This window comes from Hydra viridissima, unplaced genomic scaffold, assembly GCF_058129835.1.
Source record: "Hydra viridissima isolate aposymbiotic clone 2 unplaced genomic scaffold, HvirCarnegie_v1 scaffold_5, whole genome shotgun sequence".
NCBI classification, from domain to species: Eukaryota; Metazoa; Cnidaria; class Hydrozoa; order Anthoathecata; family Hydridae; genus Hydra; species Hydra viridissima.
Window position 1 is genome coordinate 18848857 of NW_028324304.1, and position 27981 is coordinate 18876837.

Below are 27981 nucleotides of genomic sequence, written 5' to 3' on the forward strand. Positions count from 1 at the left end.
CGGGCGAAAAAAAAGAAAAGTATCAGTTTAATACAAGTACACCGGCCTAGCCAGCTCGCAACCAATCCAAGTGACTACTCTTGATCTTAGCCATTAGGCCGGTTAATATTATGTATACTGGTTAATATTATGTTTAGTTCGCATGAGATATGTTATCTGTAAATCTACATTCAAACGGCCTAAAAAAATTTTAAATTTTTGCTATTTGCGCTCTCGTTCGCGGAGACTGAAAACGTCGTACACTATTAAAAACAAATTAGATAAGTTTCAAAGTGGTTTTTTTACTTACTTTTTTTTTTCAAATTTCGGAACTGTGTACTCTTTATATTACCTTTTTTATTGTTATTATGTTATTTTTATGATATTGTTATTATCTTGTTAATCTATATGCTATGTGTAAAATTGTTTTTGATTAGTTATTCATTATAGTTAAAGAAAATAGGTTAACATAATAATTGTTCATGTCGTGTTTTTAAAAGATGTGCGGCTATGAAAAAAGCCGTTTATTTTAACAATTACAGAGGATACTGACGGGACACGTAAGAAAGAAATGCTGAGAATATAGGGACATCTTTAAACTGTTGACGCCACATAAATTCGTGAAGATGGGAAGTGAACAAACCTTCGTATGTACTGACCTGCTTTAGCAGTTTACGCTTAACCCGTATCCATAGATTTTCAATGTTTTTAATGTGTGTGTCGTTATCTAGAGGGTTGACGATATTGCTTTCGTAGGTGACAACTGCATGGGAATAAATTCCATTACGTCAGTTTTGTATTCCAGCGTAAGATGCCCAGCCATCTGAAACGAAATGAGTTCCAGGCAAAATAAACTGGAATAAAAGGTTTTGAAGAGTTTCTGCAGCTTTATTTGGAACTTCTACCAAAAAACACTTTCGGGACTCCCTCTCAATACCGCCAAACATCCAATGACCTGGGTGCTAGTGTCCACGTTGATATTTTCTGTTAAAAAACTTTGACTCGTCAACTTCAACGACAATTGGTGTCCCGACAGCGTTGGTTCCTCTAATAACTAAAAGATTTCTCTCAAGATCTTGTTCGCAAACCTATCTACAGAAGTTTTCCCAATCTGCTAATGTATTAGGAGCGTCATTCATGCCTGCTTCATGCTGGATTTCACTCTGTGGCATATTTCGACTCCCACAATACATATAACAAGTTTAATGTTTGAAGAGACAACCTACTATTGCTGAAAAAGGATCCATCTCTTACACTTTGCCGTTTATTGCATCCATTGCATTTCCACCGGTACCTATCAATTGCATCTTGATAAATTTGCAATCCAAACTGTGTGTTACAATTTTCACTATACATACTGTTTTTAATCAGTCCGCGTTATGCTAATCACTGTAAAGCAGATATTGGCTGTTAAATGCTTGACCCCAGATCCATTAATCACCAATTCTCTTTCAACACAACGTCGATTGGAAGAATATCTTCAACGATTCTTGTTGGAGCACTTGGTCTCTCACGAGCAGCACTTTGCATTGCCATCTGATTGAGCACATAGTTAACAACGTTTTGTTATGTTTCCTTAACAATTACTTTTTAAAAATTGATTTAAAAATTATTATAACAATTAATTAAACAACAGTAAAGATTGAAAACAAGTTTTACCATATAATTTTGAATGTTATATATAAATATATGATATAGTAATTTAAAATTAAGCGCGCTGCACTATTTTTATTTTATCAACTTCAAAAGTTTACTTGGTTTTTAAAATCACTCATGCGTGCATACTATTAATCTATTTAAATGCATTTCTTTACTTTCCACCGTATTTTTCAAAAGAATAAATTTAAATTTATTTTAGGCCGCTTAACTGTAGATTTACCATGTTTTATCTTTATAATTGCGCAGCCATCTTTTTTATAAACAGGCCTCTTTCAATCGGCCTCTAAAATGTAACATAAATGGCAGTGTAATATAATAGGCCATGTATGTTACGTTTTAGAGGCCAAAAAAAGCTGTTTTTTAAATTTCTTGAATGAGGAAATATTTTCTGATGATAATCAAACACAAATTTTCTGGGGATGTATTACAAGGGCTTAGAGACTCTAAGACCTTGTAACACATGCCCAGAAATGTTTTTTTTGATCACCATCAGAAAACAATCCTATGCACCGTGTTTCTTTGGATTCTTTCAAACACTTCTGCTTACTTTGGACTCATGTTGAAAAGTAAATTACATAAGCTATATTTTTATCATTTTCATGAGTCTAAGATGAGATTAGACAGGTTTACACATGTTTAACGCAATATTTTTCTTGAATTGTAGATTTTAGAGCCATTAAAGCGATTTTTATCAGAGAGTGTGCAAATATTTTATTGTCATTAGTTTTGCAACATTTTCGAACTATTTTTTTCAAGTATTTGGATAAGTTTTAAGTTTGATTATTCAAAATTCAATATTTATTTGAAAAATTGAAAAAAGGTTTATAGAAAAAATAAAAATAAAAAAAAAATAGAGGAAATGCTGAATAAGGAAAACCATTTGTGTTTTATGACTAAGGGTAGACGAAATTCACGGTAAAAAAAAACGAAAAAAAAAAAACAAAACAAAACCCATAAAAAGCACGACAAGCAAATGCCGCACAATAAGTCCAAATTGCGATAAAGTGGCCAAAACTTTTTTCCGATTTTTTTTTAACAGAAAGTGAACTTTGTGCAATCTTTTTTTTTTTTTTTTTTTTTTTTTTTTTTATAAATGTGCAATTTTTTATATATGTGCAATCTTTTTACTTTAAACAGATGTAAACTGTATTTAAACTCAATATAGAGTCGTTTTCTGTAAAGAAAATTTATAGCTTTGTTTTCATAAAATATTAATTGCAAAGAGTGCATCTAGAAGATTATACAGGTGTTTTTTATTTGTTGTTGATTAAATATGAAAAGATTAGAACTTATAAGCGTAATTCAAGAAGTTGGTGTTAATCATGCGAATTTGCAAGCCGTTTTAGAAACTGAAGCAAAAAATAAATTGCTAACCAATGAAGAACTGTCTGATGCAGAACTCTCAGAAAAAATTAGACTTTTTATTTATAAATTTCGGGTTAAATATGCAAAGCATAATCGTAATTTTAAAAGATTAGTTAAACAAGAAGTGGCCTGGTTAGAGGGTGAGTTGTTTCAGAATCAAAATACTAAACTTGATTCAACTTTAAAAACTGGACGACCAGAAAAAGAATGGATAGAGTGTTCATTAAGAACAAAAAGGAGGAAAGTTTCAAGGTAGTTTCTAGTTTAGAATTGCTATTTTTGTTTTTAAAAGTCACTGATTAAATACATAATTTTTAATAAAAATATACACCCACAGTTCCACACTTGTGTGGTTAAGGCAGTTTTCCATAGTATCAATTTTTGAAATTATCATAATGGAAATAGTTTATCAAATAATGATGTTGTTTATTTTTATTTTAGTTTGGCTAAAACTCATACAACTGAAGAATTAGCAGAAGCTGCTGTTGTACGTGCAAAATCAAGTCCTGGAAAATCTGATTTGGGAAAAAATGTTAAAATGTTTTCTAAAGATCTACCAGGCCAAACTTACCAATCTGATAATTATCAGCCAATTATGATGTCTGCTGATCAAGCTTTATCACTTAAAATTCAATGTGATTTGAGTGATTCACAATACCAGATTATTCGAAACTCATCTCTGATGCAAAATGCTGACATTTATCCCCCATTAAAAGCAATCCTAAAATCAAAAGCAGATTGTTATCCAGAGGGTTTGCATATTACAGAAACGTCTGCGAAGTGTAGTTTGCAGAACATGGTTAACCATACCTTGCTTCGAATTTTGAAACTAAATTCTGAGCAGCTTCAAAATTTAGATGAAACAGTTACACATGGAGTATTCAATTTGAAATGTGGCATGGATGGTGCATCTTCACAAAGTATTTATAATCAAAGGTTTGATGATACTGATCTTACTACTGGAGTGCAGAATGAACAGTCAGTATTTCAAACTGCAATAGTTCCTTTGAAATTAAAAATTGGGGGTTCAAACATCTGAAATAATCCTAAACCATCCAGCCCTCATTTTTGTAGACCTCTTGAACTACAATACCTAAAGGAAACAAATGAACTCATTGCAGCAGAAGAAATAAATCTTAGAAAACAAATCGAAAATCTGCAAGACTATATTTTAGATCTAGATCTTCTCAGTAGTAAAAAGCACTGTTCCATAAAAATTAAAATTGTTGTTGACTTGACTATGTTGGATGGCAAGTCAGTAAATGCTATCATGTTTTCGAATTCATCACAATCGTGCAATATTTGTTTTGCAAAACCGAGTGAGATGAACAATCTAGTAAAAATCAGAATGTTTACTCCAAATAAAAAATCTCTTACTATGGGACTATCTACTTTACATTGTTGGATTAGACTTTTTGAGTATGTGCTACACTTAGGATATAAAATGAAAATTAAAAAGTATCAGGCTAGATCAAAAGAACATAAGCTTTCTGTTATTGAGCAAAAAAATGAAATTCAGAATAGGTTTAGAAGCGAGCTCAGCCTTGTTGTCGATATGCCAAAGCATGGCTATGGTTCCTCAAACACAGGTAACACAGCCAGAAGAGCATTTGACAATGCAGATACTTTTGCAGACATTACAGGAGTTGATGTTAAAATAATTGTTAGATTGAGAAATATAATGAAGGCTGTGTGCAGCGGATACCACCTTGATTTGGGGGCCTTCAAAAAATATTGTTTAGCTACTTCTGAAATAATAATTAAAAAATATAACTGGTACATAATGCCACCTACAGTACACAAGCTATTAGAGCATGGTTATCAAATTTCTGATTGCTTTGAACTCCCAATAGGCATTTACTCAGAAGAGGCACAGGAAGCACAAAACAAATACATTCGAAATGCAAGACTAAACCATACATGTAAAATTTCTAGAAAAAATGCAATGGAAAACCAATATCATTATCTGCTGTTACGTAGTGATCCAATAGTATCATCATTCATCTTCAAAAAAACTAAATCTATTAGTGCTGTTAACTTAGATTCTGAAGTTTTAAACCTTTTGCTTGATGAACAATAAATATTTTTTAAAAATAATTTTTACTATATTACTAAATGTTGCAAATATTGGTTTATACATGTGTGTATGTGTGTATATATATTTGAGATCTTTTAAGGTATATATATAAACTTTAAAAGATCTCAAGTTATAAAAATGCTGAAATGAAGTCTTGCATTTGTTGTTCTCACCCCTCCCCCCCGGGCTTTTTCTAATGTCTTTTTTTGAAACAATTGACATAAAACCAAAATGGAGCAAATTCGAGCAGCTAAAAAATTATTTGTTTTATACCCAATACGTTCATAATAATGTGATAGAAATTTAGGAGGAGCGAAAAGTGGACATTTTAAGCTTTATCACTTTTTGTAACCGGGGAAATACATATTTTAAAAATTTTACTCCTTTCTTCAAAAACCCAAAATCTAAAGCTAAAAAATCGAGTTATTACTTCTTTTTTGATTAAAACCATATTAACAATAATATATGAAAATGAAATTTTAAAAAAGTTTACAAATGTTGTATAATAATATAAAAATTGTCTTATTTAAAAAAATACAAAAACTCGTGAATTATTTTGGAAATTTTTATTTTATTTTTTAAGCGCAATAAATCACTCCCAAAACATATAAAGGACGTATTAAAAATTCTGCAAAATATTTTTTTCAGCTATTGGGTAAATATTCTTTCTAAATTATAAAAAATATTTATATATTGGAATACTTTTAAAAAACGACTTTTGGCCACATTTTTGAGATTTGGATTCATAGTGTGCCGTATTCTTATAAAGAACTTTTAATCAAGCATTCATAATAAGCTTTTTGTACTTTGCTGCCGTGCTTTTTGTGGTTTCCTTTTCTTTTTTTTATTAGGGTGATTTCGTCGGTTCCTATTTATGACCTAAAATAATAAATTTACCGCACTCCGCCAAACATTTCATTTCCAATATAAGCTCATTTACAAGCTTTTATCAGTTGTTTCGTCTGTTACACGTGACATTCAATAAAACAGCTCTTGGTAATGGTAAGATTTATATTGAACTTTTCCTTTTTGATATTTCAAGACCAATTTACTATTTTTGCTTAATTCACTACCGCTTAAATTAAAAAGTCCATATGCAAAACTCGAACTTGTTTAGCGAAAAGTTAGTAAAACAAAAAAAGACTCCATGAATTTCTATATTCCCTCAAATGATAACACAGATTCCCTCAAATGATAACCCGACAAATATGAAAGCATTTTAAACTATTTATTTTTGGGAACTGAAATCGTATCTGATATCAGTTTTGTTTCAGCAACAGTTCTGACACAATATGACTTCGATTGCATTTAAATAAACCTCGATTGTATTTAAAAATGGGAAACCTAGGCTAAATAAAAAAATTTAAGTTTAGCATTTTGTTCATTTGTTTAACTACAAATGAACAAAATGCTAAACTTAAATTTTTTATTTCATTTAACGCACAATATTTTAAAATCAAAAACTCACGACACAAATAAAACTGCCAAAAGGTTTCCTGAAAAAAAAAAATGAAATAAAAAAAGCGACAAAGAACAAGATGAGAAAACAAAAAACTGTATTTATGGATTTTCCCAACACTGCAGAGGCAAAACTCCTTTTAAGATTTCACTTTGTTTTAGTTTTTTCTAAAATCCATAGATTTTAAACAAGAAAAGAACTTCTCGCAACCTATTTGTTCAAATGTAAAAGAAATGGTGTATGAAGCCTTTTACGCACAGGTATCCTCCTCATAGATTCGAAGACATTATCATTGCTTAAGATAGTTATCTTCTTGTACTAAAAATCCTTGTCCAATTAAAAGTTTTTTTGACAGCTTTAAATGATGACAGAAGGAAACTCTAAAATATCACGACATTCCTATTTTCATTACTAGGATTGCGTTACTAAAAGTTCTTTTTAAGTCTATTCTTCGATTTCGAATGCTCTATAGAATCAATGTTTTATCTTCTCAATTTTTAATTACAAGAAGTCTTCCAATTCTTTTTCTACTTTTACAGTTAGTTTTCAAATATATTTTTAATTTACACTGCGCAGCTCCCCCTCCCCTTCTCCATGATTCAAATGATTTATGGGAATAGACAACAGCTTTAAAATAAATATATTACAAATATAAATATGATATAATCTATAAATATCTTTTATAAATGTCTTTTTAAGATTAAAAACTTTTTTTTCTCTACATTTCACACTATAGAATGATTAAAATAAAGTTAAATATTTCTGAACCTACTAATAAATCTTCAGAAAATAACGAGAAATAATAATACTAAAAAAATTTCATAAAAGGAAAAGTTGACTTTCCATTTTGAGCGGTAATGGATTCGAAACGTTTGCACGTATTATTTGTGTAGCTTGCTGACCACAAGATGTGAACCGTTTTCTTAAACTGCAACTATAATTAAAGCCTAAAATGAACTTGGGATTTCATAAATAATACTTCATTCAACTAAATGTAGTTAAAGAAAGGTTGTTTTTAAAAGTTTTATTTTAAAAAATAGCGATCAAAATACAAAATTTTTTTTTTTTAAACCTCATTCTGCGCGCTTTTTCGCTTCCATTACTTGATTTCGTATTTTAAAACGAAGCTTAAGAGAAAATTAAAAATCTGAAGTCGTTTGTAACAAAACAATTTTAAAAGAATAATTTCAAAGATGACATTAACGTAAAGTGGTAATTAAGTTATAATTATTCTATTAACTTTTGTCGTCATACTTCGTCAACCGTTAATCATCAGCTTTTCCTTGATGTTTTTTCTGATGTACTGCGGATTCTTATAAGACAAATTATATACGTATTCCCTATCTAATAGAAAAATTCTTAACTTTGTAACCGAAAGTGCTAAAGTAATAAAAATTTGAAAGGAAAGATGCTGGTAGCACGAATGCAGCATTGAAAGCATGTGGAACAATTTTTTTGAATCAAAAGCAACATCGTATTTTACAAAATCACAGAGAAAAATAAATCATCATCATTAAATTAAAAACAAACAAAATTGGAATGTAGACGTATATTCCTTTTTTATAAAATCCTATTTCATCACTTTATAAAATTCTTTTTCGTATTGAAGTACTCTACTAGAACTCTAATCCTGAAGTTTATACCGAAAAAAATGAGCGAAATGCAACTTTTGCTAAAAACTGCATCAATAGGAAAAACCATAACACGTCTGGGTTGAGAAAACATCTTAAAAATGTTCATCCCAAAAAATCAAAGTCTTTGGAGATCATTTTTTATTCAATGTGACTGCACCTAAAAAACATTAAGAGAAATAGTGAAGAAATTAATTGAAATAACTAAATTATTCTATAGGCTCGGCGCTTCTTTTAAAATCTCAATTTATCGTTTATTGACTTTGTTGATTCGGCGGACATGCTAACTCACTTAGGATTCTTCTTTTTATTTTAACTGTGTAAAACTTATAAGCCTAAAAATGGGAGATTATTGATTTAATAATTGGAACGCTTCCATTTAGGATTCTTCGCAAAGTTCTCTCCAAAATCAAAAATGGCTGTTAAAAAGAAAACACACAACTATTGCTTTTTCTATTCAAAGCTTAATTCTAGGAATAGAATACAGTCTCACTCTTTTGACTCTCTGGTTGTACATTAAAGAAATGGTAAACACAAGTTCGCCGAAACTTTTTTACGCAGCTGTATCGATAGCGTATTTGCTATCTTCCGCGTTTGCAACCCCAATTATCGGAAGAGTGGTTGATCAAACCCGTCAGGTTCGACTTACCTTTTTAGTTTGTAACTGCTTTTTAATTGTTGGAAATATTTTATACAGCCTACATTTCTCACCCTGGTTGCTGGTGGTAGGGAGGTTCTTGTCTGGTTGGGATGGATTGAATTCAGTCATGTGTGGTGAATTAATTCGAAGTTACCCATCCAGTGAAACAACTTATCAATTATCGATCTTGTCCATAACATTTAACTCTGGATTTATTTTAGGTCCTGGGATTAACTTTCTATTTTCAAACGTTGATTTATACCTCGGGGGTTGGCATTTAAAGAATGTCAATTTTATCGGGGTTTTCATGGCCATCGTTTGCATCATCATGGAAATATTGTGTTTAACTATGGTTCACAATTTATCGAAAGAATTCGACTTAAAACAACACGAAGAGAATATTTCTAAAGTTTTTGAAACCGAAGAGGAAGAAACAAAATATAAAAAAACTCACATCAGTATCTTCAAGATTCTAAAACTACTGTTTACGTCGTTTGATTCTTCGCTGATTTTGTTTGGCTCGTTTTTCGTCATCTTTTTTCTTGTCACATTCGATATGTGGTTGCCGTTACTTGTAATCGAGACACTGCATTTGACTATATTAGAACTAAACATTTGCGTTTTTGGCACAGGAGCAACCACCGTTCTTATTTTGCTACTTTATTTGTGTAAGCCTGTTTCAAATGAAAAAGTGTTTGTAGCGGTGTTGATCGGGTTGTTAGGGCTTTGCACAGTTGATGTATGTTTTATTGTTCTAACGAATGCTCAATCAAACGCGCTGGTACTATGTTTTGGTGTTATCTACATGATATGTTTTGCTGGAGCGGGTATTATCCCCGACGTCTATCTCACAAACACTTTAGCATCTCTAGTCAATTCAAAGGAACAAGCATTTGTGGATGGCATTCGCAACTGGATGCACTCAGCTGGTGCGTTGCTGGGTTTTTCAACTGCTGCATTTACGTTTAATTACATCAAGGTGTTTGCTTCGTTATATATAGCGTTGGCACTTTTGTTTGTCATCTTACTGATAGTGAGAAGAAAATATTTGTTAAACTCAAAGCCAATCTTTTAATGCTGGCTTTTAACTTTCTTAGCATGGATTCATTTTGATGAGCGCCGTAAAGATAACATTGTTTATTTATCAGGCTTTTGACTTTGAAAGTGGAGAAGAAACTTAAGCTCACAAGTTTTTAAGAAAATAAGATTCTTATTTATTAGATAAATATTTAAAAAAAGTTTATTATTATGTTGTAAAACAGATGAAAGATTTTTTTCATATTTTACCGATTTTAAATTTTATTGTTTTTTAAATAATGAAACAAAACAAAACAAGGAAACAAACGTTTTCAAAACTTTTTATAGTTTCATAGTTGTTGGAATTTATTAATTGACGATTGGTTTCGTTTTGCATTCTCAAAAAAAGGAATATTTTTACCTGTATAAAGTGACATATAGTGTTCGTGTATTGGTACCTGTATGGTATGTGTACTTGTATGTGGTGACATACAGTGTTCAAATATTATTACCCACATCCCACTGTTTAGAAAGGAAAATTGTGAAATCATTCTTTCGTCATTGGAAATGAATTAACTTTGAAACAGCTGTTTTTTTGGGACTGTTAACTTTTATCTTATTTTAACACTTTCTATTTTCTACTTGGCTAGATCATGGTTATCGTCTCTGAAAAAATTTAATAATTCATTTGTTTTTTTAACATCACTTAATAGGCACTTTTTACTTTACCTCTTGCTACCCTTTCACCACAATCTTTATAAGAATATTTTCTTAAACGAGTATGGAATAATTCCTATTAGGAGATAGGTTTATCTCACAACGTAATTATGCGAATATAAACGACTGAAAATGCAGCTTGTCGATAATTAAGTTGAAATTTGATCGTAGAAATTCGAGATTTCTTTTTAACAATTCATCCAAGATGCAGCATAATTAAGCAAGTATTACTGAGCCCTAAATCTAATGACAACATTACTAAGGTCTTGGTTCAAACTATGTGCAAGTACTACAACTCATGCTGTTAAGGTTGTTTACAGAATTGTTTTCTCTAAAAAGGCTTGCTACATTTAAAAGATCTATTTAGAGTCAAAAGTCTGAAATTTATGTACAAATTTTGTGACATGGCTTGAAAAGAAAGCACTGCCCTACAGATATTGATCTTAAAAATCAAAATAGATGAAATGTTTTAGACAAACTGATGGAAATAGAGAGTGTTCAACCGAAAAGTATATGTGGCTCTCGACAATAAAAGTTCATATACTGGTGCAGATGATGTTAATTGTTAATTAACAGTTAAGCTAAAAAAGCTATAAACAGAAAAATAGATTAAAAGGATGACAAATCCACCATGATGATTTACATTTAGATAAGCAATAATTTTTTTTGATGGAGAAATGATACGAAAATATATATGATTAATGTGCAGCTGAAAAATATATAATTTATTTGCCGCTGAAACTGTTTTTTCTGATTTGATTAATGATCAAAACAAATTATATGCACAGGCCAAGGCTCCAAATATTTGCATTGACAAAACCTGTGAACCATGCAAGATGGTTGACACTTGCGTTACGTATTATGCTTAAATATACTAGAGAGGAATATCCGTCTTCAGAGTTGATTATAACTAATTATATAGTTCAAGTATGTTCTCTGTTTTGGTGAGTTTAAAAATGTCAGTTCATCTGAAGATTCAGCAAAAATTCTTTGAGGTGGTTGATTGAGCATAATGATGTAAATGTCTGTTACCAAAGCATCAAAAATAGTTTATGGTCTCATAAAAAGTCACAGTTTTCCTAAAGTTCAGTGTAGAAAATCACAAAAAGGTTTACAAAACTAATTATTTTTATTCCAAAAAAATGAAAATGATATGTATAGTTACGCTATAATATTAATTAATTTATGTAAAATGCTGAATTGTTTTTTGTTTGCCGTGATCTTCGGCCAAGAAAATATTGGGAATGGGGTTGATTTGTTTCGAGTGATGTTTTTCAAGGAGAAAGATATTGCCCTGAAAAAGTTAACTTTTTTAGGGCCATATCTCTTTTCAAACAATACTTGAAAATGGTACCGTGAATCCCAACGCGACCCTTCCAAAAAAATACCTCAAAATAAAACATTTGTTTTGTATATTAATAATAAATAAGTTTCTAAAACTGATGTTTTAACTTTATTTAATCAATGTCTTATGTCACTTAATATTAATACTTTAAACATTCTAATCAGGTTTTGATCTGAGAGGTGGCGTGTTCAGCGCTCTAAGCGTTTTTTTTAAAGGGTGACTGGGAAGAACATTTTAAGTCCCATATATTATATTTATGAGCCAACTTTTGAATCAAGCTACATCAAACTAAAGTTTCAGTATCAATAAAATAATCTTCAAGTTTGTCAGTTTTTTGTTATTGTTAAATGTTAAAGCCTAAACCAGTTTTAAATTTTTTCAATTATCTTTCTTTAAACTTTGATTGGTTTTGCATATAAAATCTGCCCCCCCCCCCTCCCCCATACCAATTTTTATTTTCAAAACATTTCTTATCTGGGTTTACCCTAATGAATAAATAAATGTTGATATAAAGATTTTCCCAATATCATTTTTTTTTCACTTTGAGGAACAGGTTGTAACGGCATGTTCTCTGTGACTAGGGGAGAGAAGGGCAGTTTTAAAAAAATGCATTTTCGAAGCGTTTTTGTATTTAAACTTAATGAAACTAAATATTTAGTGAAGATAATAATAACCCTCGCAGCTGTAACCTGTTTTTACAGCCATTTGGCATAAACTGGACAAAATATTTAATTGATTTGTTTTTGAGGACTTATCGTAAACATTTCGATGCAAAGTTGTAAGGTTTTCCTGACCACGTTTCATACTTGTAAGATGCTTAATGTTATTTACAAGATAGAATAATTCATAACATTTACAATTAAGCAGAAAATGTCAATAATTGAGATAATTTTGTTTGAAAAAATAATCGTTTATTATTTAAAATGCTGTTGAGGCAGTTTTGAATAAAATAAATGGGGTACCTTTGAACCGTTGTTTAAACTTCTCGCACTTTATTGCTTGATTATTAGGGCCTGAATTTTGATTGTCTAATATTAAAAATGATTCGGAATTATGAAAAAAAGAGAGTGACAGAAATCTTAGAGGAAGAATGTTAATAATGCTGATCTCCAAGTTGCAAATGGATTAATGAGCCCGAGCGAAGCTGCTAAAACTTTTGATATAAAACGTAATACTTTACATTACAGAATAAAAAAGTATAACAATTTATTATCTAAGATCAAGCTTGGTTTTACAACTAAGTATACTGTCGCACAAGTATTAAACAAAGATGAGGAAATAATGTTAAGAGACTACCTAATAAAAAGCTCTAAAATGAATTATGGCTTAACATATAAACAAGCAAAAGAATTTCCATTTAATTATGCTATAGAACTTTGCAAATGTCCAAGTAAATGGATAGAAAATAAACAGGCTGTGGTTGAAGGGCTTCATGAAACGTAACCAAGAACTTTCAATTAGAAGACCTAAAAATACAAGTTTGTCTCGTTCCACAAGTTTCAATGCACAATATAAATCAGTTTTTTGATAACTTTGAAAAAGATTTTTTAAAAAAAATTTCACTCCTGATAGAATTTATAATATCGACGAAACCAGCATTATGAAAATAGCAATAGCACCCCATATTATAGCATCACACGGAGCAAAACAAGTTGGACAGTGTGTGTTGGCTGAAAGTTGACAACTAATTACTATGTGTGGTATAGGAAATGGCATAGGAAACTCCATTCCACCTGTCTTCATATTTGCAAGAGCACAGTTTCAAGACACTATGATAAAAGGAGGACCACCTGGTTGTATTGGTTATGCAAACAGTTCTACAAGTTGTTGGATGTCAGGGCCATTGTTTTTAAAGGTTCTAGAACTTATAAAAAAACTAGTCAGATGTTCAAAAGAGGATCCTGTTTTACTCTTAATGGATAATCATCAAAGCCGTTGTACATTACTTGCTATCAATTATTGTTGTGAAAACGGAATTGTAGTTTTATTATTTCCTCGTCACTGCACTCATAGAATGCAACCTTTGGATGTGGCAGTTAATTGTCTCTTCAAGCAAAAACTATCTATCTCTCAGAATGATTGGCTTGTATTCAATCCAGGAAAAACCATAGGAGTACATGATTTAGTTGGCATAGTGATACCAGTATATACTGCAACATACATTGCCAGGGTAATTGCTACAGGTTTTTCCACATCTAGAATATGTCCTTTTTCACGACTTTCTTTCTGCAATGACAACTTTCAAAGTGCTGATTCCAGTTATTCTCCAAGTATTGGAGAATAACTGGAAACAGGAACCATGAGCACTAAAGATACCAAGAAGCAAACAGTGCGCGGAACATGTAATAAAATTGATGCAGGAACTGTATTCAGTCTGCAGAGAAAAAGATAAAATGTAGTCTAGATTTATTTTAGTAATAGGCAGTAATTTACTGATTTATATTAATCATAAATATAGACAATACGAAAAATATGCCATACTCTAGTAACTATAATAGTTAGTGACTCGTCATGTCATAATTATTAAACAATGTACATTTTAATATACAACTCGCAATTTGATATTTTGATTTGAGGGTGAAATTTTTTCAAAAGGCATTGAATTAACAATTAACTTGTTTGGTTTTGAGTTATTATTCATCAAACTGACATAAAGGAACATTAAGGTTGAAAAAATGTTACATCTCTAATATTCATTTCTTATCATAGAGTTGTACGTAAGTATTCATGGTAAAGAGAAAAAAGTAAACATAAAAAACCCCTTGGATCAGAAAAATTTACAAAGAGAGAAAATTAAAAGGGGAACATTATACTTATGTTAGTTTTTTATACATATGATAATGAAATTTTTTCAAACATTTTCAAATGTCTCCTTCAGCTTTTGAAAAACTTTTAAAAATTTTAGCTCCTGATTAATTAAAAATTTTGATTTTAGTCAACAAATACCAGTTTTCAAATGGAAACTCTTGCATCCATCCCAAAAGCATATCCTAGTGTTCCATTTTCTATCCATTTAGAATACAGAACACCTGCTCCCTTAAAAACAACAAATGGTGGAAGATATCTTCCATCTGCAGACACACAGAACAGCACAGAGTACATAGCTTTACCAGAAGAAGCAGCCAGTTCATAAGCATCTTTGTTTTTTGGATGTACAAATACTCTCTTCGTTAAGTGATTTGTGGAGAGCCCAGTCTCGTCATGGTTGTATAAACAATTTGGTACAATGTTATTATTATGAATTACAACAGATAAAATAGTAAAAAATTTCTCTACAACTTCACGTGTTAAACTTTTAGCTCTTGAAAATGTAAGTATTTCAGGTTTGCGTAATCGACGTTTATCAACATGGCGCTTCTTAAAAGAAATTATCCAATCTTTCCCAAGAATTCTATCTTTAAATGGAGTTTTCATCCTCATCGCTGTGCAAAATTGGGCAACTAAATCAAAAATGTCAACAGAATCTAATAGAAGACCATATCTTTAACAATACTGCGCTGCAGCTACAATCATAGCTTCATGCTTATCACTCAGCACCATTTTTCGACCTTCATGCTTGTTTGCATTAATTATAGCTTTATTCTTCGTCTCAATGTTTCTTTAGGAACAGAACATTTAAAAGCATGATGAATAGTCTTTTTTTTCTCACATACTATCGTAATTGCTCTTTCCAAACCATCAGCATTGTACTTGGGTTTTATTTTTTTTACTGTAACGTCTTGGCATTTTTAAAATACTTTTTAAAGTAATATTTATGAAAAATCTGTTAAATTCTTAGTGAAATATTTGCATAAATAATAACATATCACAAAAAAAAAATTTTAACACCAAATAGGTCTTATATAATATTTTATTTGACCTTATTTCACGTAGGAGAATGCATTTTTTCATGCAAATAAATACATGTTTCTTAACATAAACTTCAAAGATATAAACATCAAACATAAGAGTTTAATAGTACTAAAGAACTATTAACACTAAAATAGTTAGGTCTGATGAAACTAATAGATTTATAATGTTACTAACAACAACTTCGATAATATAATAATATATCATAATATTATAAATACATAGACCCACTTTACCCCACCTGATTATATTTCAAATTTTAAACAAACCATGTGCGTTAGAGTCTTAAAGTTATACTATCCTTAAAATAAAGTAACTTAACTTTCAAAATAACCATTTTTCATACGCTTATGACTTATTTGAATATACTTTCTCTATAGTTTAAAAACGGAGGAAAAAAGATAGACCTTGTTGATGAATCTAGCATTTTAGCCAAAAAAGTGCCATTTCTAACAGCATAGCTAGGTTATATTTTAAAATTAATAAGCCTATTATGTTATAACAAAGTGGTAAAAATTACAACTTTATACCTAAAGCCATTATCAATATAACTTATAAATATGAAATAGAACCAGATTGCCCCGTAGACCCACAATACCCAACCCTACCCTATTTTAACTATAAAAAGACCCAATCTTATATTGATGGAAATCTGTGATGCTAAAGATTGGTTTATTTTGGTAGATATTGGTTACAACAATGGTTTTTTAAGATTTGACATAACATGATAAAAATTTGAAAATAACATGATAAAAATTCTAAAAAATTCCAGAGCAGGTTATAATTGCAATAAAATTTTGCCCTATCTTTCTATTGTAGATGATGCAATCAAGTTAAAAAAACACCTGATGAAGCCCTATCCTTTTAAAAATCTTTCAACTGATAAACTTGTATTTATCTATAGTCTTAGTAGAGTACGAAGAGTTATTGAAAATATGTTTGGTATATTGCTTCAAGAAGATTTCATTTTTTTCAAAAATCAATAATAGCGAATGTTGAAAATGTCGTCACAGTCGCAAAAGCTGTCGTTGCTTTACATAATTCTTAAAGACAAAAAATTTAAAGAACAATAACAATTACTGCCCTTTAAGTTATGTTTATAAGGATGGACTAACTGGAATACAGCTTGGTGATTGGAAAAAGAAAGTGCCAAATGTAAATGGTTTTAGATGTTATAAATAATTTATAAGATATTGCAAAAAATCTAAGAGACTCTTTTAAAGACTGCTTCAATCTATAAAGTGCTGTTCATTGGAAATTAGAAAAGTTGGTAAAACGAGTAAAATATAGCTAAACATGTAATTTCTTTTGTGGTTCTGCAACTAATTTTCGCTTCTTATTAACAAGAATATCTTGAACAAGCATTTCACTTGAGTTAGCAATAGTGGTGGAAGAAAGAGAAATTACAGATTTGTAGAACTAAGCTATATATATGTGTGTGTGTGTTTCTGTGTGTGTGAAGAGATAGATATAAATAAACAAAAAAATGTTTTATACTATCCATATTTCTATCTTTGTAGCGTTTATTGTTTTTATCCTTTTGACATCGAATTTTGCGAACAATCTCAATAAATCTTTCTTTAAGGAATTCGCCTTCAACTCAAACTTCGTATTCGTTATTTTCATTATCTTCTATAAATTGAATGTCAGAAGTGTCCATATTTTTAACTTTTCTATTAACTATTTTTATAAATTTAAAGCGAATATGATTGGTTCATTTTTAAGCGATAAAATATCGGTAAGCAAAATGTTACTTTTTTTTTAACAATTTGCGCATCAAAATTTTTCTGCTTCAATATTGCGTCTTGGTTGTTGTGCAGCAGATCAATCTCTGGTACACTCTACTTGACAACTGCAAAGTGCAGTATATTTTAAGCTGTACGAACACATTTACAGTTGGGTGTTGTACAACCTGTCTTACATCCGCACTAAATAAACTCAGGACAGCATGCATCATCTTCAGGAAGTGTAATCCATATAGGAAGAGACAAAAACATTGCATCATAATCGCAATCATATTGACAGGCTTTAAGAAGTGCTCGACCAATGTCACAGTTAAAAACAAGTTAAACATCTCGACCTTCCTGTTGTGCATGCATGTCAGGAAAATGGGCTTGTAGTCCGTGGTACAGACGCTGTTCATTGAGTCTTTTGACTCACTGGTATCACAAATAAAACAAACCGGTTGTGTGGAAACCATATTTGATTTTCTCATATCACTTGACATTGATCACCTGAATGAACTGTGCTCAATATTAAGTACCTGGGCTTCATTTAAAAAAGATTCACCCTCTGCAGCTAGGGATTCGCAACGAAGACGTTTAGCTGCTCGATTGAGTTCAGTGGAGTAGTAAAACATTCTGCAGGGTTAATGCCATTTAGCTTTGTTCGCAATCAAAGTACTTTCAAAGCCACTGCCATCATCTAATCTCTGAATATAAAATCCAGGCGGTAGCAAATATGCCTGCACAAATTGTGGTAAGATTTAGGTCAGTGATTTGAAACTTGTCAAACAATCCGAAAGCTTAGATTTAGCGGGGCATATCAACTTGTTTGCAGAGGTACTTTGGCAGAAATTTCCCTTTACCCAGTAAATCGGATTACGTCTGTCGAAAACCTCATTCTCCGTATAAATAGGATGTGCAAAAATATATCGCTTGGCCATATTATATAAATGTATAGAGGCCTAGGAATAATATATACACATACATACATAATTACGTATATATATATACCTAGGAACAATATATATACATACATACGTATATAGATATATATATATATATATATATATATATATATATATATATATATATATATATATATATATATATATATATATATATATATATATATATATATATATATATATATATATCGTTTGATGTAGTGTTGTATTAAAATAATACAAAGCTCTTGTTCGTTGAAAAGTGCTCGATGTTTAGGAAATTTATTTTGATTATATATAAATTTCAAAACAGAGCGATTTATAATTATAATTAAAAACGATAAAGAAAAAACTTTTATTATAGAACTTTAAGTTTCATGCCTAACGGCAATCATCAGCCATATATTACAAAATTAAACGTTAAAATTACAAATATAATTACGGTGGCGTGAGTTCTAATGACTCCATGGAAACAAAATCTTAAAAGTATAATGTGACGTAAACGTAAAGTGAACCAGGATCAATCTTCGGTATCAAATGAGGAAATAAGGAACTTATTCTTGTGCCTGCACTTCGAGACCATTTCACTCCTTGTATTAAGTAGGTTATCTCCTTTGTACATCAAAACTTGAAACTTCTCGTTCAAACAAAGGCTACAAATTCTTGATGCTGGGTTGTATGGTTTGCATTTTTTAATAGTTTTCCATCTGATAAAAGGTGCGAAGTTTTTTTCTTTTAATTTCCATACCTCCTTTGATAGCTCTGTATCGTTCTTGTACCTAACTGCATTAAAGGATTTTAAGTGGTTAGCATACCGAGCTTTGAAAGATGTTTCGCTAAGTCCTATATACACTTTTTCTTTATATTCCGGATTGTTCGAATCCACTTATGTTAGGCCCCCATGTTTGCGCGGAGATTTGCGAATGAGTGGGAACTTTTATTTTGCATCAAATCTCGCAGTTTTATGAAAAAAGCACTTCCGGTATATATCGAGATGATGGATTAGCTATGTTTAGGAACAAAAGTTGTCAGGAAATGGAGAGAATAAAGAACCATTTTGTACAAATTTTTAAAAATAATAATCTCTTAAATGCAATTTGAAAATAGTCAACTATCTCGATCTAACACTAAATCTTAACGATGGTTCTTTTCAACCATATCGCAAACCAGATGGTATACTGAATTATATAAGTACTAGTTCTAATCATCCACCGAGTGTAATAAAAAGTATTCCTAAAACTATTGAATTAAGATTATCAGCAACATCGTCAAGTGAAGCGATTTTTAAAGAAAGTATTCCTCCTTATCAAGAAGCCTTGAAAAAATCGGGTTACAATTGCGAACTTGCGTACCATCCAAGTATAAAACCAACAAACGGCAACCATAAACGTAAGATAATTTGGTATAATCCTCCTTTCAGTGCAAATGTTGTTACAAAAATAGGTAAATGTTTTTTGAACCTCATCGACCTCCACTTCCCAGTTAACCACAGGCTTCGTAAAATATTTAATAGAAACACAATCAAAATTAGTTATTCTTGCATGCCAAATATAAAATCCATTATTAACTCTCACAACAAAAACATTTTGCAAAATGAAACAAAAACTAATGAAATGAAATGCAACTGTACTGACAAATCGAAATGTCCAATGAACAACCGTTGCCTTTCCAACAACATCGTTTATCAGGCCACCGTATATTCGAACAATCCGGAATATAAAGAAAAAGTGTATATAGGACTTAGCGAAACATCTTTCAAAGCTCGGTATGCTAACCACTTAAAATCCTTTAATGCAGTTAGGTACAAGAACGATACAGAGCTATCAAAGGAGGTATGGAAATTAAAAGAAAAAAACTTCGCACCTTTTATCAGATGGAAAACTATTAAAAAATGCAAACCATACAACCCAGCATCAAGAATTTGTAGCCTTTGTTTGAACGAGAAGTTTCAAGTTTTGATGTACAAAGGAGATAACCTACTTAATACAAGGAGTGAAATGGTCTCGAAGTGCAGGCACAAGAATAAGTTCCTTATTTCCTCATTTGATACCGAAGATTGATCCTGGTTCACTTTACGTTTACGTCACATTATACTTTTAAGATTTTGTTTCCATGGAGTCATTAGAACTCACGCCACCGTAATTATATTTGTAATTTTAACGTTTAATTTTGTAATATATGGCTGATGATTGCCGTTAGGCATGAAACTTAAAGTTCCATAATAAAAGTTTTTTCTTTATCGTTTTTAATTATATATATATATATATATATATATATATATATATATATATATATATATATATATATATATATATATATATATATATATATATATATATATATATATATATATATATATATAGCAGAAAATCATTGCATACTTATTTTCTACATTAAAAAAGTTTCATGCTTTTATTCACTCTTGCTCAATTGTTATGCTAATCTGCTGCACTATCAGTTAATTTAAACTTAATAACTCTTTAATTATAAGAGAATCCTGAAAATGTTTGGAACACCAGAAGCAGAAAAATGTGCAGAAAATCAGTTTCACAAGAAGTTAAATGGTAAATTACCTTACATTGTTTTGTTTCAACTATTAGAGGCTTCGCACTGATTTTTTATTCAATTAAAGTTATCTTTCAAAAAAAAAAAAAAAATTACGTTTAACATAAATTTGTCACACTATCAATTTTTTCTGTTTTATACCGAGTTCTATTTTAATAAACTTTCGATAATTCAATTTACCGTAAAAGTCCCAGTGGACATGCATCGTCCACACGACGTCCATATGACGTCCTTAAGTCCGTAAGACGTCCGTAAAACATCCGTAAAACGTTGTGCGGACAATTCATGCTCACTGGGGTCTGGTACTAGAGTTTGAACTTTATTCTTAATTAGTTGTTGTTAATGAAAACGCCGAACACCGATCTTTAAGTAAAACAATGACATAACCAATTTATGAACGAGTTTTAAAAATCCCATCGGTTTTTAGAAATTATTTTAGGATTTAAATGTTAGTTTAAAACCTTAAAAACGATTTATTACGAATATTTCTTATTGACTTCTTGCTCTGACACTCTTCTGAGTGTTGTATAGCTTGACTAAATGATTGCACTTCGAAAACTTCTGTTTATTAAGGTTTGCCAAAAATGAGTTCCATTTTCATTCGAGTTCATCCGAGTTGTGGTGATACTTCCAAAAGGCGAAGTATGTCGGGTGAGCGATATTTGAAGCTGCTTTAAATGAGTAGAGGAAACAACAACGAAGAGATGATGTCACAGCGGAAAAATGTTGTGCAAAGCATCGCTAACCGGAAATAGGATTTTGTGCATAATTTTTAGTGATTTTTCATATTTAAACTTTTTAAGTTTTTGCATTCAGTTTTAAATTCTCAAAAAAAAATTATTTTTGGTTTTTTTACATTTTTAATAGATTCTTTACATTTTTGATAGATTTGAAGGGCTTTTTCAAGTTTTAAAAAAGCTTATATTTTTTGTTGAAATTCTTTTAAAGTGAAAGATAAAAATATTAAATTTTTACCTTCTACATCACCTTTAAGCGAAGTAAAAGTAGTTATATATTTAATTTAATGTAATACTAGAAATAGAAGGAAAAGGTTTTTGTATGGTATTTTTTTGTTGCTGTTTTGAATTCTTAAACATTTATTGATTTGAGCATATAGTCATAGAGGTCGCCTCATTTCGCCATGCAAAAATACTATGTTGATCTCTGTGATCACCTGCTTTAAAATCTTTTTTACTTCTGGGAGTTGTATTCAAAAACCGGCTGAGGTCTGTGTAGTAAATGAAATCTCCGTAGTTCAATAAAATATGTTATACGAAAATTCGGTTTCAGGACTCTCTGTTTTAAGTTTTCATTTGATTATGTTTTACCTTTCGATGGGCTTACATCAAATTATCAAAACTGTAAAATTCCAACCTTCGTCAACGTGAAAAAAAGGTTACTTCAATATGATGAACAATTCTCTAGTTATCAGGCTTCTTTTCCTTTTTTATTATCAGAGCGAAGCATAGTGAAATGTCCGGAGCGACGCATAAGATACTATTGCTTTGATGCAAGATGAATTAGATGCTTATATTTCTGATGACAATATTAAAGATGAATAGCAGAAAAATGATCATGATGACCAAAGATTTTTAGATCAAAATATGATTTACAAAATGGTTAGGAAATATGGAGTGCTTTTCCAGTGACAGGTGTTGCTTACCCGCGTGCCCACAATATTATTCGAGTACCTACTGGCCCAACACGGGTTGCAGCTCAAACTTGTGGCATAAATGCGGATGCTGCCTTTAAACTTTTCATAACGCAAAAAATGATTGATTTGTTATTAACTGCACTAATTCTAAAGCTCGTAGAATTAGACTAGAGCAATGGGTCAACACAACAGTTAATAAAGTTTATAAGCACATTGGCTCGCTTCTAACAGCTGGTTACATATATTAGTCTGTTCAACTTAAGTTTACTTTTTTTTTGTTATGATTGCTGCAAAGCCTGTTAAATATCTTGCGCAAAAGGTTAGCCGGGATTGTAATAAGGCGATGCATCCCATTTATCTTACAACCTTAGTCAATTCTATAATGCTAGTAGAGATTTTTTCATCGTTTTCCCGAAGACTGAGTTGGTCATCAAAACGTTCAAAAAACTCCTCTTCTATTAGTTTTGTGCTGGTCACTCTTGAATTAGACTTCCGCTGAATGTATGGTGTCATGCATACTATCTGCTGAATAAACTGCTCGATGGATTTTTGCGACATCCATACTCAGCGTTTGGTAAAACCTAAGGTTTCTGTAATGTAATTCTATAGATTTGGGACCGACTTCATACATTTGACGAATTTATCTCCTAGCTCATTTATTAAATAACCTTAACAGTCACTAATCGAAAACCAAGGTACAATCCTTACTTCAAGACACAGTGGATAATCGTTATGAGCGTTGTCCAAGTTCTCGATGTGTAATCTTGATTTGAGTTATCAGAAGTACCTAACACTTTATAAATAATTTTCTTAGAACTAGCCCTCAGAAGTACATCCACTGATAGGAATTGATTCACAGCCCACATATATTGGTTATTTTCACCGAGTTAAATGGTCCAATTATTAGGCCTTGATTTGTCTTATTTGGAGGGACAGTGCAATTGCACTCTCTAAATCTCTTTTTCGATGGCGATATTTCTTCGGAATTTACAGACTATGCATAGATTGTTCAACATTAGATACAATATCTACATAGAATTCACAAATAAAAAAGCTGGTCTTTGCTGAAAATTTTTTCAATTCGCTCACTGCTAAACGCTCTGTTTTTCTGTTCAGTAGTTCTGCAGCATTATCTAATATATAAAGCCCAAAGTTTGTATATTTGTATGTGGGTGCTTTCTTTATAAAGTTCCACAGTTTTAATTCAACCTTCACAAATTTTTGCTCACGGATCTAATTTTTCCCAGGTAAGGTTTTAGGCCAGGTTTGGACCACCCCGAACTCCATTTTTAGGGTGCTTATCAGTGGCGTTGCGTGAGAAAATTCCAGGGGGGGGGGGGAGAGACCTTATTTTTCCCAACTGCTTAACATAGTTTTCACAACTGTTTTTTATAATTTAAGAATTCAAAAAATCAATTTTTGTCCTATTTACAAAATCTACTGATTGTTATACTACATTGCACTCACTTTCATGAATTGTCAATTATCAGTATTTATTGACTTCTTTTAACAAAACATAGCTTCCTTTACATTTATACAAAATATTCAATTCAAAAAACGTCTAAAGGTTTTACCCATTCATAGTGAAACTGTATCAGTCCAAAAAAATGTTACAATTTACAAATCCAATAAACTTTAAAAACCATTTTGGCAGCATATATAGCAGTTTAAAATTTTACGGAAATGAATTAGTACAAAGGAATATGGAAAATATTATTTTATTTCAAAACTTATACGCACAATATTTTATCATCACTATCATTTTTTGTCTACTGTTTGATTTTAATATGACGTTTCTTCAATTGAACCCATCGTTTAACAAGATGTTCGGGGTTAACTCCTTTACAAAGTTCTTTTTCGCACTTTAGTAGCATGAGGCTATCCAATCTCTCGTCACTCATTGTTGTTCTCAGATGTGATTTTACAATCTTGAGTTGACTGAATGAACGCTCATTTGATGCTACACCATAAGCAGCTGTGATTACAAAAATGCATAATTTATGGGCTTGTTTCAGTATATCCTTTAACTTCACAACATGGTACAAAATGTCTTGCAGCGTCTTAGCTGGTGTTCTTGATGACTTAAAATCTTCATGACCTTCTTCTAAACAGATATCTATCAAAATTTCCATCTGACTTTTCAGCACATGAACGTCTGGAATATGATCCTTGTATCCAGGAGGAAAAAGTTTGTTTGCTTTTGTTAAGTTTTCAATACTCAAATTATCCTTATTTAAAGGAAAACTAAAAATTTTGGTGATAGGGGCAAATATTTCCTTTAATGCTGCCGAGTTTTCTGTTAAACCCATGGCTAGAGAGTCTATGACCTCTTTGAATTCTTTCCGGTAAAAAGCTTTCATCTCCATTGCTATTAATCTATGGTGTCGTTCGTAATCATTTTCTGCATCAATGTGTAATTTCCTAGAAAATATTACTGCACTTTTAATCAAATTATTCATAGCATCTGTATCGTTACTGATATTTTGCATGTTCTTGGCAGTACTTTCAATTACATTTATACTGTTGATAACATTGAAGTTTGGACTTTCTAAGATTTCTGTTAATATTTTTATTTTCTCAACGATATTCTTCATGAAGAAAAGAGTAATAATGAAATCAAAAGTTGTTACTTTTTTCAGAAGTCCCATTGCCTTAGTTCTTGTGTTAGTATCAAAAATCTTATTATTTGAGATGCTCTGAAGAAGATCAACAACCTTCTCTAAACACTAATTTAAAGCCTTAACAGATTTTGCTCGTGCGGTCCATCTTGTTCTAGACAGGTTTACAAGCTGTAGTGCACTGTCAATGTCTTCCAGCTTTTCTTTTAAATGACTAAATCTTTTTGTGCTTGATGTGAAGAAAACATGCAACTGTTCGAGGACATTAAACAATTCTCGTATTAAAGTATTATTATTGCATGCATGTTCAAGAGCAGTGTTTGTTCTGTGGTCTTGACAAGGTATGTAGGGTACATTATGGCCAACTTCTTCTGTTATATACTTTTGTACTCCTTTAAATTGTCCAGACATTGAACTCGCGTAATCATACGACTGAAAAGCCATCTTTGATGTGTCAATGCCTTCTTTATGTAAAGAAGATAAAATTAGCTCAGCCATCCCTTTTCCAGTCTTATCAGTGCATTCAACGGATTTTAAAAGCCTTTCCCGAATCTCACCGTTTTCACTGGCTGTTCTCACAACTATACTCATTATGTCCTCATGTGACATATCGGAAGTAGTGTCGGCCATCACGGAAAAAAAATTGGAGCTATTAATTTCTTCTATGATCTTTCCCTTTAATTCAGTTGCAATTAAACTAATCATTTCATTTTGAGACGATGGACTTGTGTATGTAACTCTATATGGACGAAGGGCTCTATCTTCAATCCAGGCTTTTAGTGTGGGATTGTGGCGAGAGATAAGATTCACTACTGCAACAAAGTTACCTTGATTAGCACTGTCCGATTCCCTAAACGCTAGCCCTTGGCTTCCTAAAGTCTTGCATGTATCAATAAGAATTTCAACAGTTTTTCTATTCTGTACCTCTATTTTTTGCTCTTCTATAAGAGCAAGTCTATTGGATTTATCAATAAGGTGATCTATATGACCTTTTTTCATAAGAAAGTGACAATATTCACTTAATGCAACTTTATGTGCTTGAGAGGTAAAGTGTGCCTGAAGCTTTCCAAGTTTTTCTTTCCCATAGCTTTTCATCTTGGACCAAGATCTTACCCCAACATTTATCCAAGCATCTTCAGTTTTTCCCTTCTTTCCAAATACCTTAGGGAAAAGCCGGCAGACAAAACAAAATGTGGCATCCTTCTGGGTACTGTATTCTAAATGTTCAAACTCTTTGTACCACTGGGGATTAAATCTATTTTTACCGTCACTTGGGAAACTAGCAAGTTTTGGTTGGTGTGGTCCTAACTGGATTAAATACGATTTTTGATTATCTGTAATTGTATGTGGACGTAATCCTGGGTCATGGCTTATCAATGCTGATGAATCTGATTTGTCAATTATAATACTTTGAGCTTTGATATCGAGTTTTCTTAAAAAAGCATTTCCCATTTTCAAAACATTTTTTGACATTTCCACCACAGAACTTGTTGCATTTACAATTTCAATCGCAGCGAATTTTTCATTTACTAATTCTTCTGTACAGTATTTTTTATAAATGTCATTACAATCTTTAAGATTATCTATTAAAACACCCAAATTCCCCATGAGCAAAGTCCAACTTGTTGTTTCACTGCTTACTTCAGAAGTATCCAAGTTAATAATATTCATGTCATCCTTTTCATCTCGGTCAGGAAACTGGTTTAAATGATCTGATTTAGAATTTAGTTCTGTAAGTTTCTCTGCTTGTTCCTGGACTACAACATAACCCAAGTTTTCCCCTTTTGCATCATTATCTTGAATTTTTGAACTTGCATCCTCTTCAAATTTTTTATCAGAAGATGTTGATTCTTCTTCTATGGATATACTACATGTTGAAGTCGATGTTTCAATTATTATCAAGTCTAACTTTGCATGTTCACTACTTTGTATTTCATCATCCACTTCGACATCATCACCAGCATTCTGAGGTACCATTTTTCGTTTTTTTGAAGCTAAGGAGGCTAGAAAAGGATTCTCTGGGGCTCCCACTGTTTGTATATGAACCTTTCTACCACCATGAACGGATCTTTCATGACTGGTTTTATAGTCGTTGTTAAATACTGCTTTGCATACGCAACATTGTAATTTATATCTTTTGCTTTTCATAGTTAGTGCTGGAAAACAAATGCAGATACTATAATTTACCGTAATTTTTAACTGATTTAATGTTTATAAGTTATCACTCTTAATAAGTGTGATAACTTTTATAAACATTAAATAAGACAAATGTTGAAATCAATTCATGGAAATAAATATTCACGTTTCAAAGTAGAAAGTATGAAAAAAAAAAGAATAACTGCTTTTAGTCAAACATACAGCATAAACTTTCAGCTGCCATTTTTATTGTTGATAACAAAAAAAAAGTAGCGCGAAAAAAACAACAACGTGGAAATCAAAAGGGCTCTTCTTTATGACTCCACAATTTATTTCGTCTTGTGGAAAACAGCCATAAGTCGTTTAATAAACGTAAAGCTTATTTGTCCAAGTCAAAAAAGAATTAGATCTTTGATGGATTTTTGCAAACATTTTAATTTTATTTAACTAGAAAGTATTTTTTGATTTTATCACCTATTTCCCAACTGTCCCAACTCTCGGCAAGGAAATTCCCAACTTTTCTCTTTTTTAGATTCTGGGAGGGGGAGACTCCCCCCCTACCCCCTCCAAGGCGACGCCCCTGGTGCTTATTCCTAGAAACA

General features: G+C 31.3%; 5 protein-coding genes and 2 pseudogenes across 5 annotated transcripts; 3 read left to right on the forward strand and 4 right to left on the reverse strand.

The window, feature by feature from the left end:
* Window positions 1–439: 439 nt before the first annotated feature.
* Window positions 440–1515, reverse strand: LOC149889163 (uncharacterized; annotated as a pseudogene).
* A 1186-nt stretch (window positions 1516–2701) lies between these two features.
* Window positions 2702–5539, forward strand: LOC149889164 (uncharacterized). Its single transcript, XM_090089274.1, has 2 exons — window positions 2702–3255; window positions 3445–5539. Exons 1-2 carry the CDS (start codon window positions 2912–2914, stop codon window positions 4040–4042), a joined length of 942 nt encoding a protein of 313 aa, XP_089945400.1. The 5' UTR covers window positions 2702–2911; the 3' UTR covers window positions 4043–5539.
* On the forward strand, window positions 4244–5083 carry LOC149889165 (uncharacterized). The gene has a single exon (XM_090089275.1). It carries the CDS (start codon window positions 4244–4246, stop codon window positions 5081–5083), a length of 840 nt encoding a protein of 279 aa, XP_089945401.1.
* A 2999-nt stretch (window positions 5540–8538) lies between the features above and the next one.
* Window positions 8539–9985, forward strand: LOC149889166 (uncharacterized). Its single transcript, XM_090089277.1, has one exon. The coding sequence runs from the start codon at window positions 8695–8697 to the stop codon at window positions 9883–9885; it is 1191 nt and encodes a 396-aa protein (XP_089945403.1). The 5' UTR covers window positions 8539–8694; the 3' UTR covers window positions 9886–9985.
* A 4816-nt stretch (window positions 9986–14801) lies between these two features.
* On the reverse strand, window positions 14802–16278 carry LOC149889167 (uncharacterized; annotated as a pseudogene).
* An 8049-nt stretch (window positions 16279–24327) lies between these two features.
* On the reverse strand, window positions 24328–27663 carry LOC149889168 (zinc finger MYM-type protein 1-like). Its single transcript, XM_090088537.1, has 2 exons — window positions 27602–27663; window positions 24328–27399 (listed from the first exon to the last, which is right to left on the reverse strand). Exons 1-2 carry the CDS (start codon window positions 27621–27623, stop codon window positions 25352–25354), a joined length of 2070 nt encoding a protein of 689 aa, XP_089944663.1. The 5' UTR covers window positions 27624–27663; the 3' UTR covers window positions 24328–25351.
* On the reverse strand, window positions 24395–25273 carry LOC149889169 (uncharacterized). The gene has a single exon (XM_090089197.1). The coding sequence runs from the start codon at window positions 25271–25273 to the stop codon at window positions 24395–24397; it is 879 nt and encodes a 292-aa protein (XP_089945323.1).
* Window positions 27664–27981: the final 318 nt, after the last annotated feature.

Coding starts and splice junctions, on each gene's coding strand:
- LOC149889164 (XM_090089274.1), top strand. CDS start 2,912: ATGAAAAGATTAGAACTTATAAGCGTAATTCAAGAAGTTGGTGTTAAT. Junction 3,256..3,444: donor AAAAGGAGGAAAGTTTCAAG/GTAGTTTCTAGT, acceptor TTTTTATTTTAG/TTTGGCTAAAACTCATACAA.
- LOC149889165 (XM_090089275.1), top strand. CDS start 4,244: ATGTTGGATGGCAAGTCAGTAAATGCTATCATGTTTTCGAATTCATCA.
- LOC149889166 (XM_090089277.1), top strand. CDS start 8,695: ATGGTAAACACAAGTTCGCCGAAACTTTTTTACGCAGCTGTATCGATA.
- LOC149889169 (XM_090089197.1), bottom strand. CDS start 25,273: ATGGGACTTCTGAAAAAAGTAACAACTTTTGATTTCATTATTACTCTT.
- LOC149889168 (XM_090088537.1), bottom strand. CDS start 27,623: ATGGCAGCTGAAAGTTTATGCT. Junction 27,400..27,601: donor GGCAGCTGAAAGTTTATGCT/GTATGTTTGACT, acceptor TTTGTTTTCCAG/CACTAACTATGAAAAGCAAA.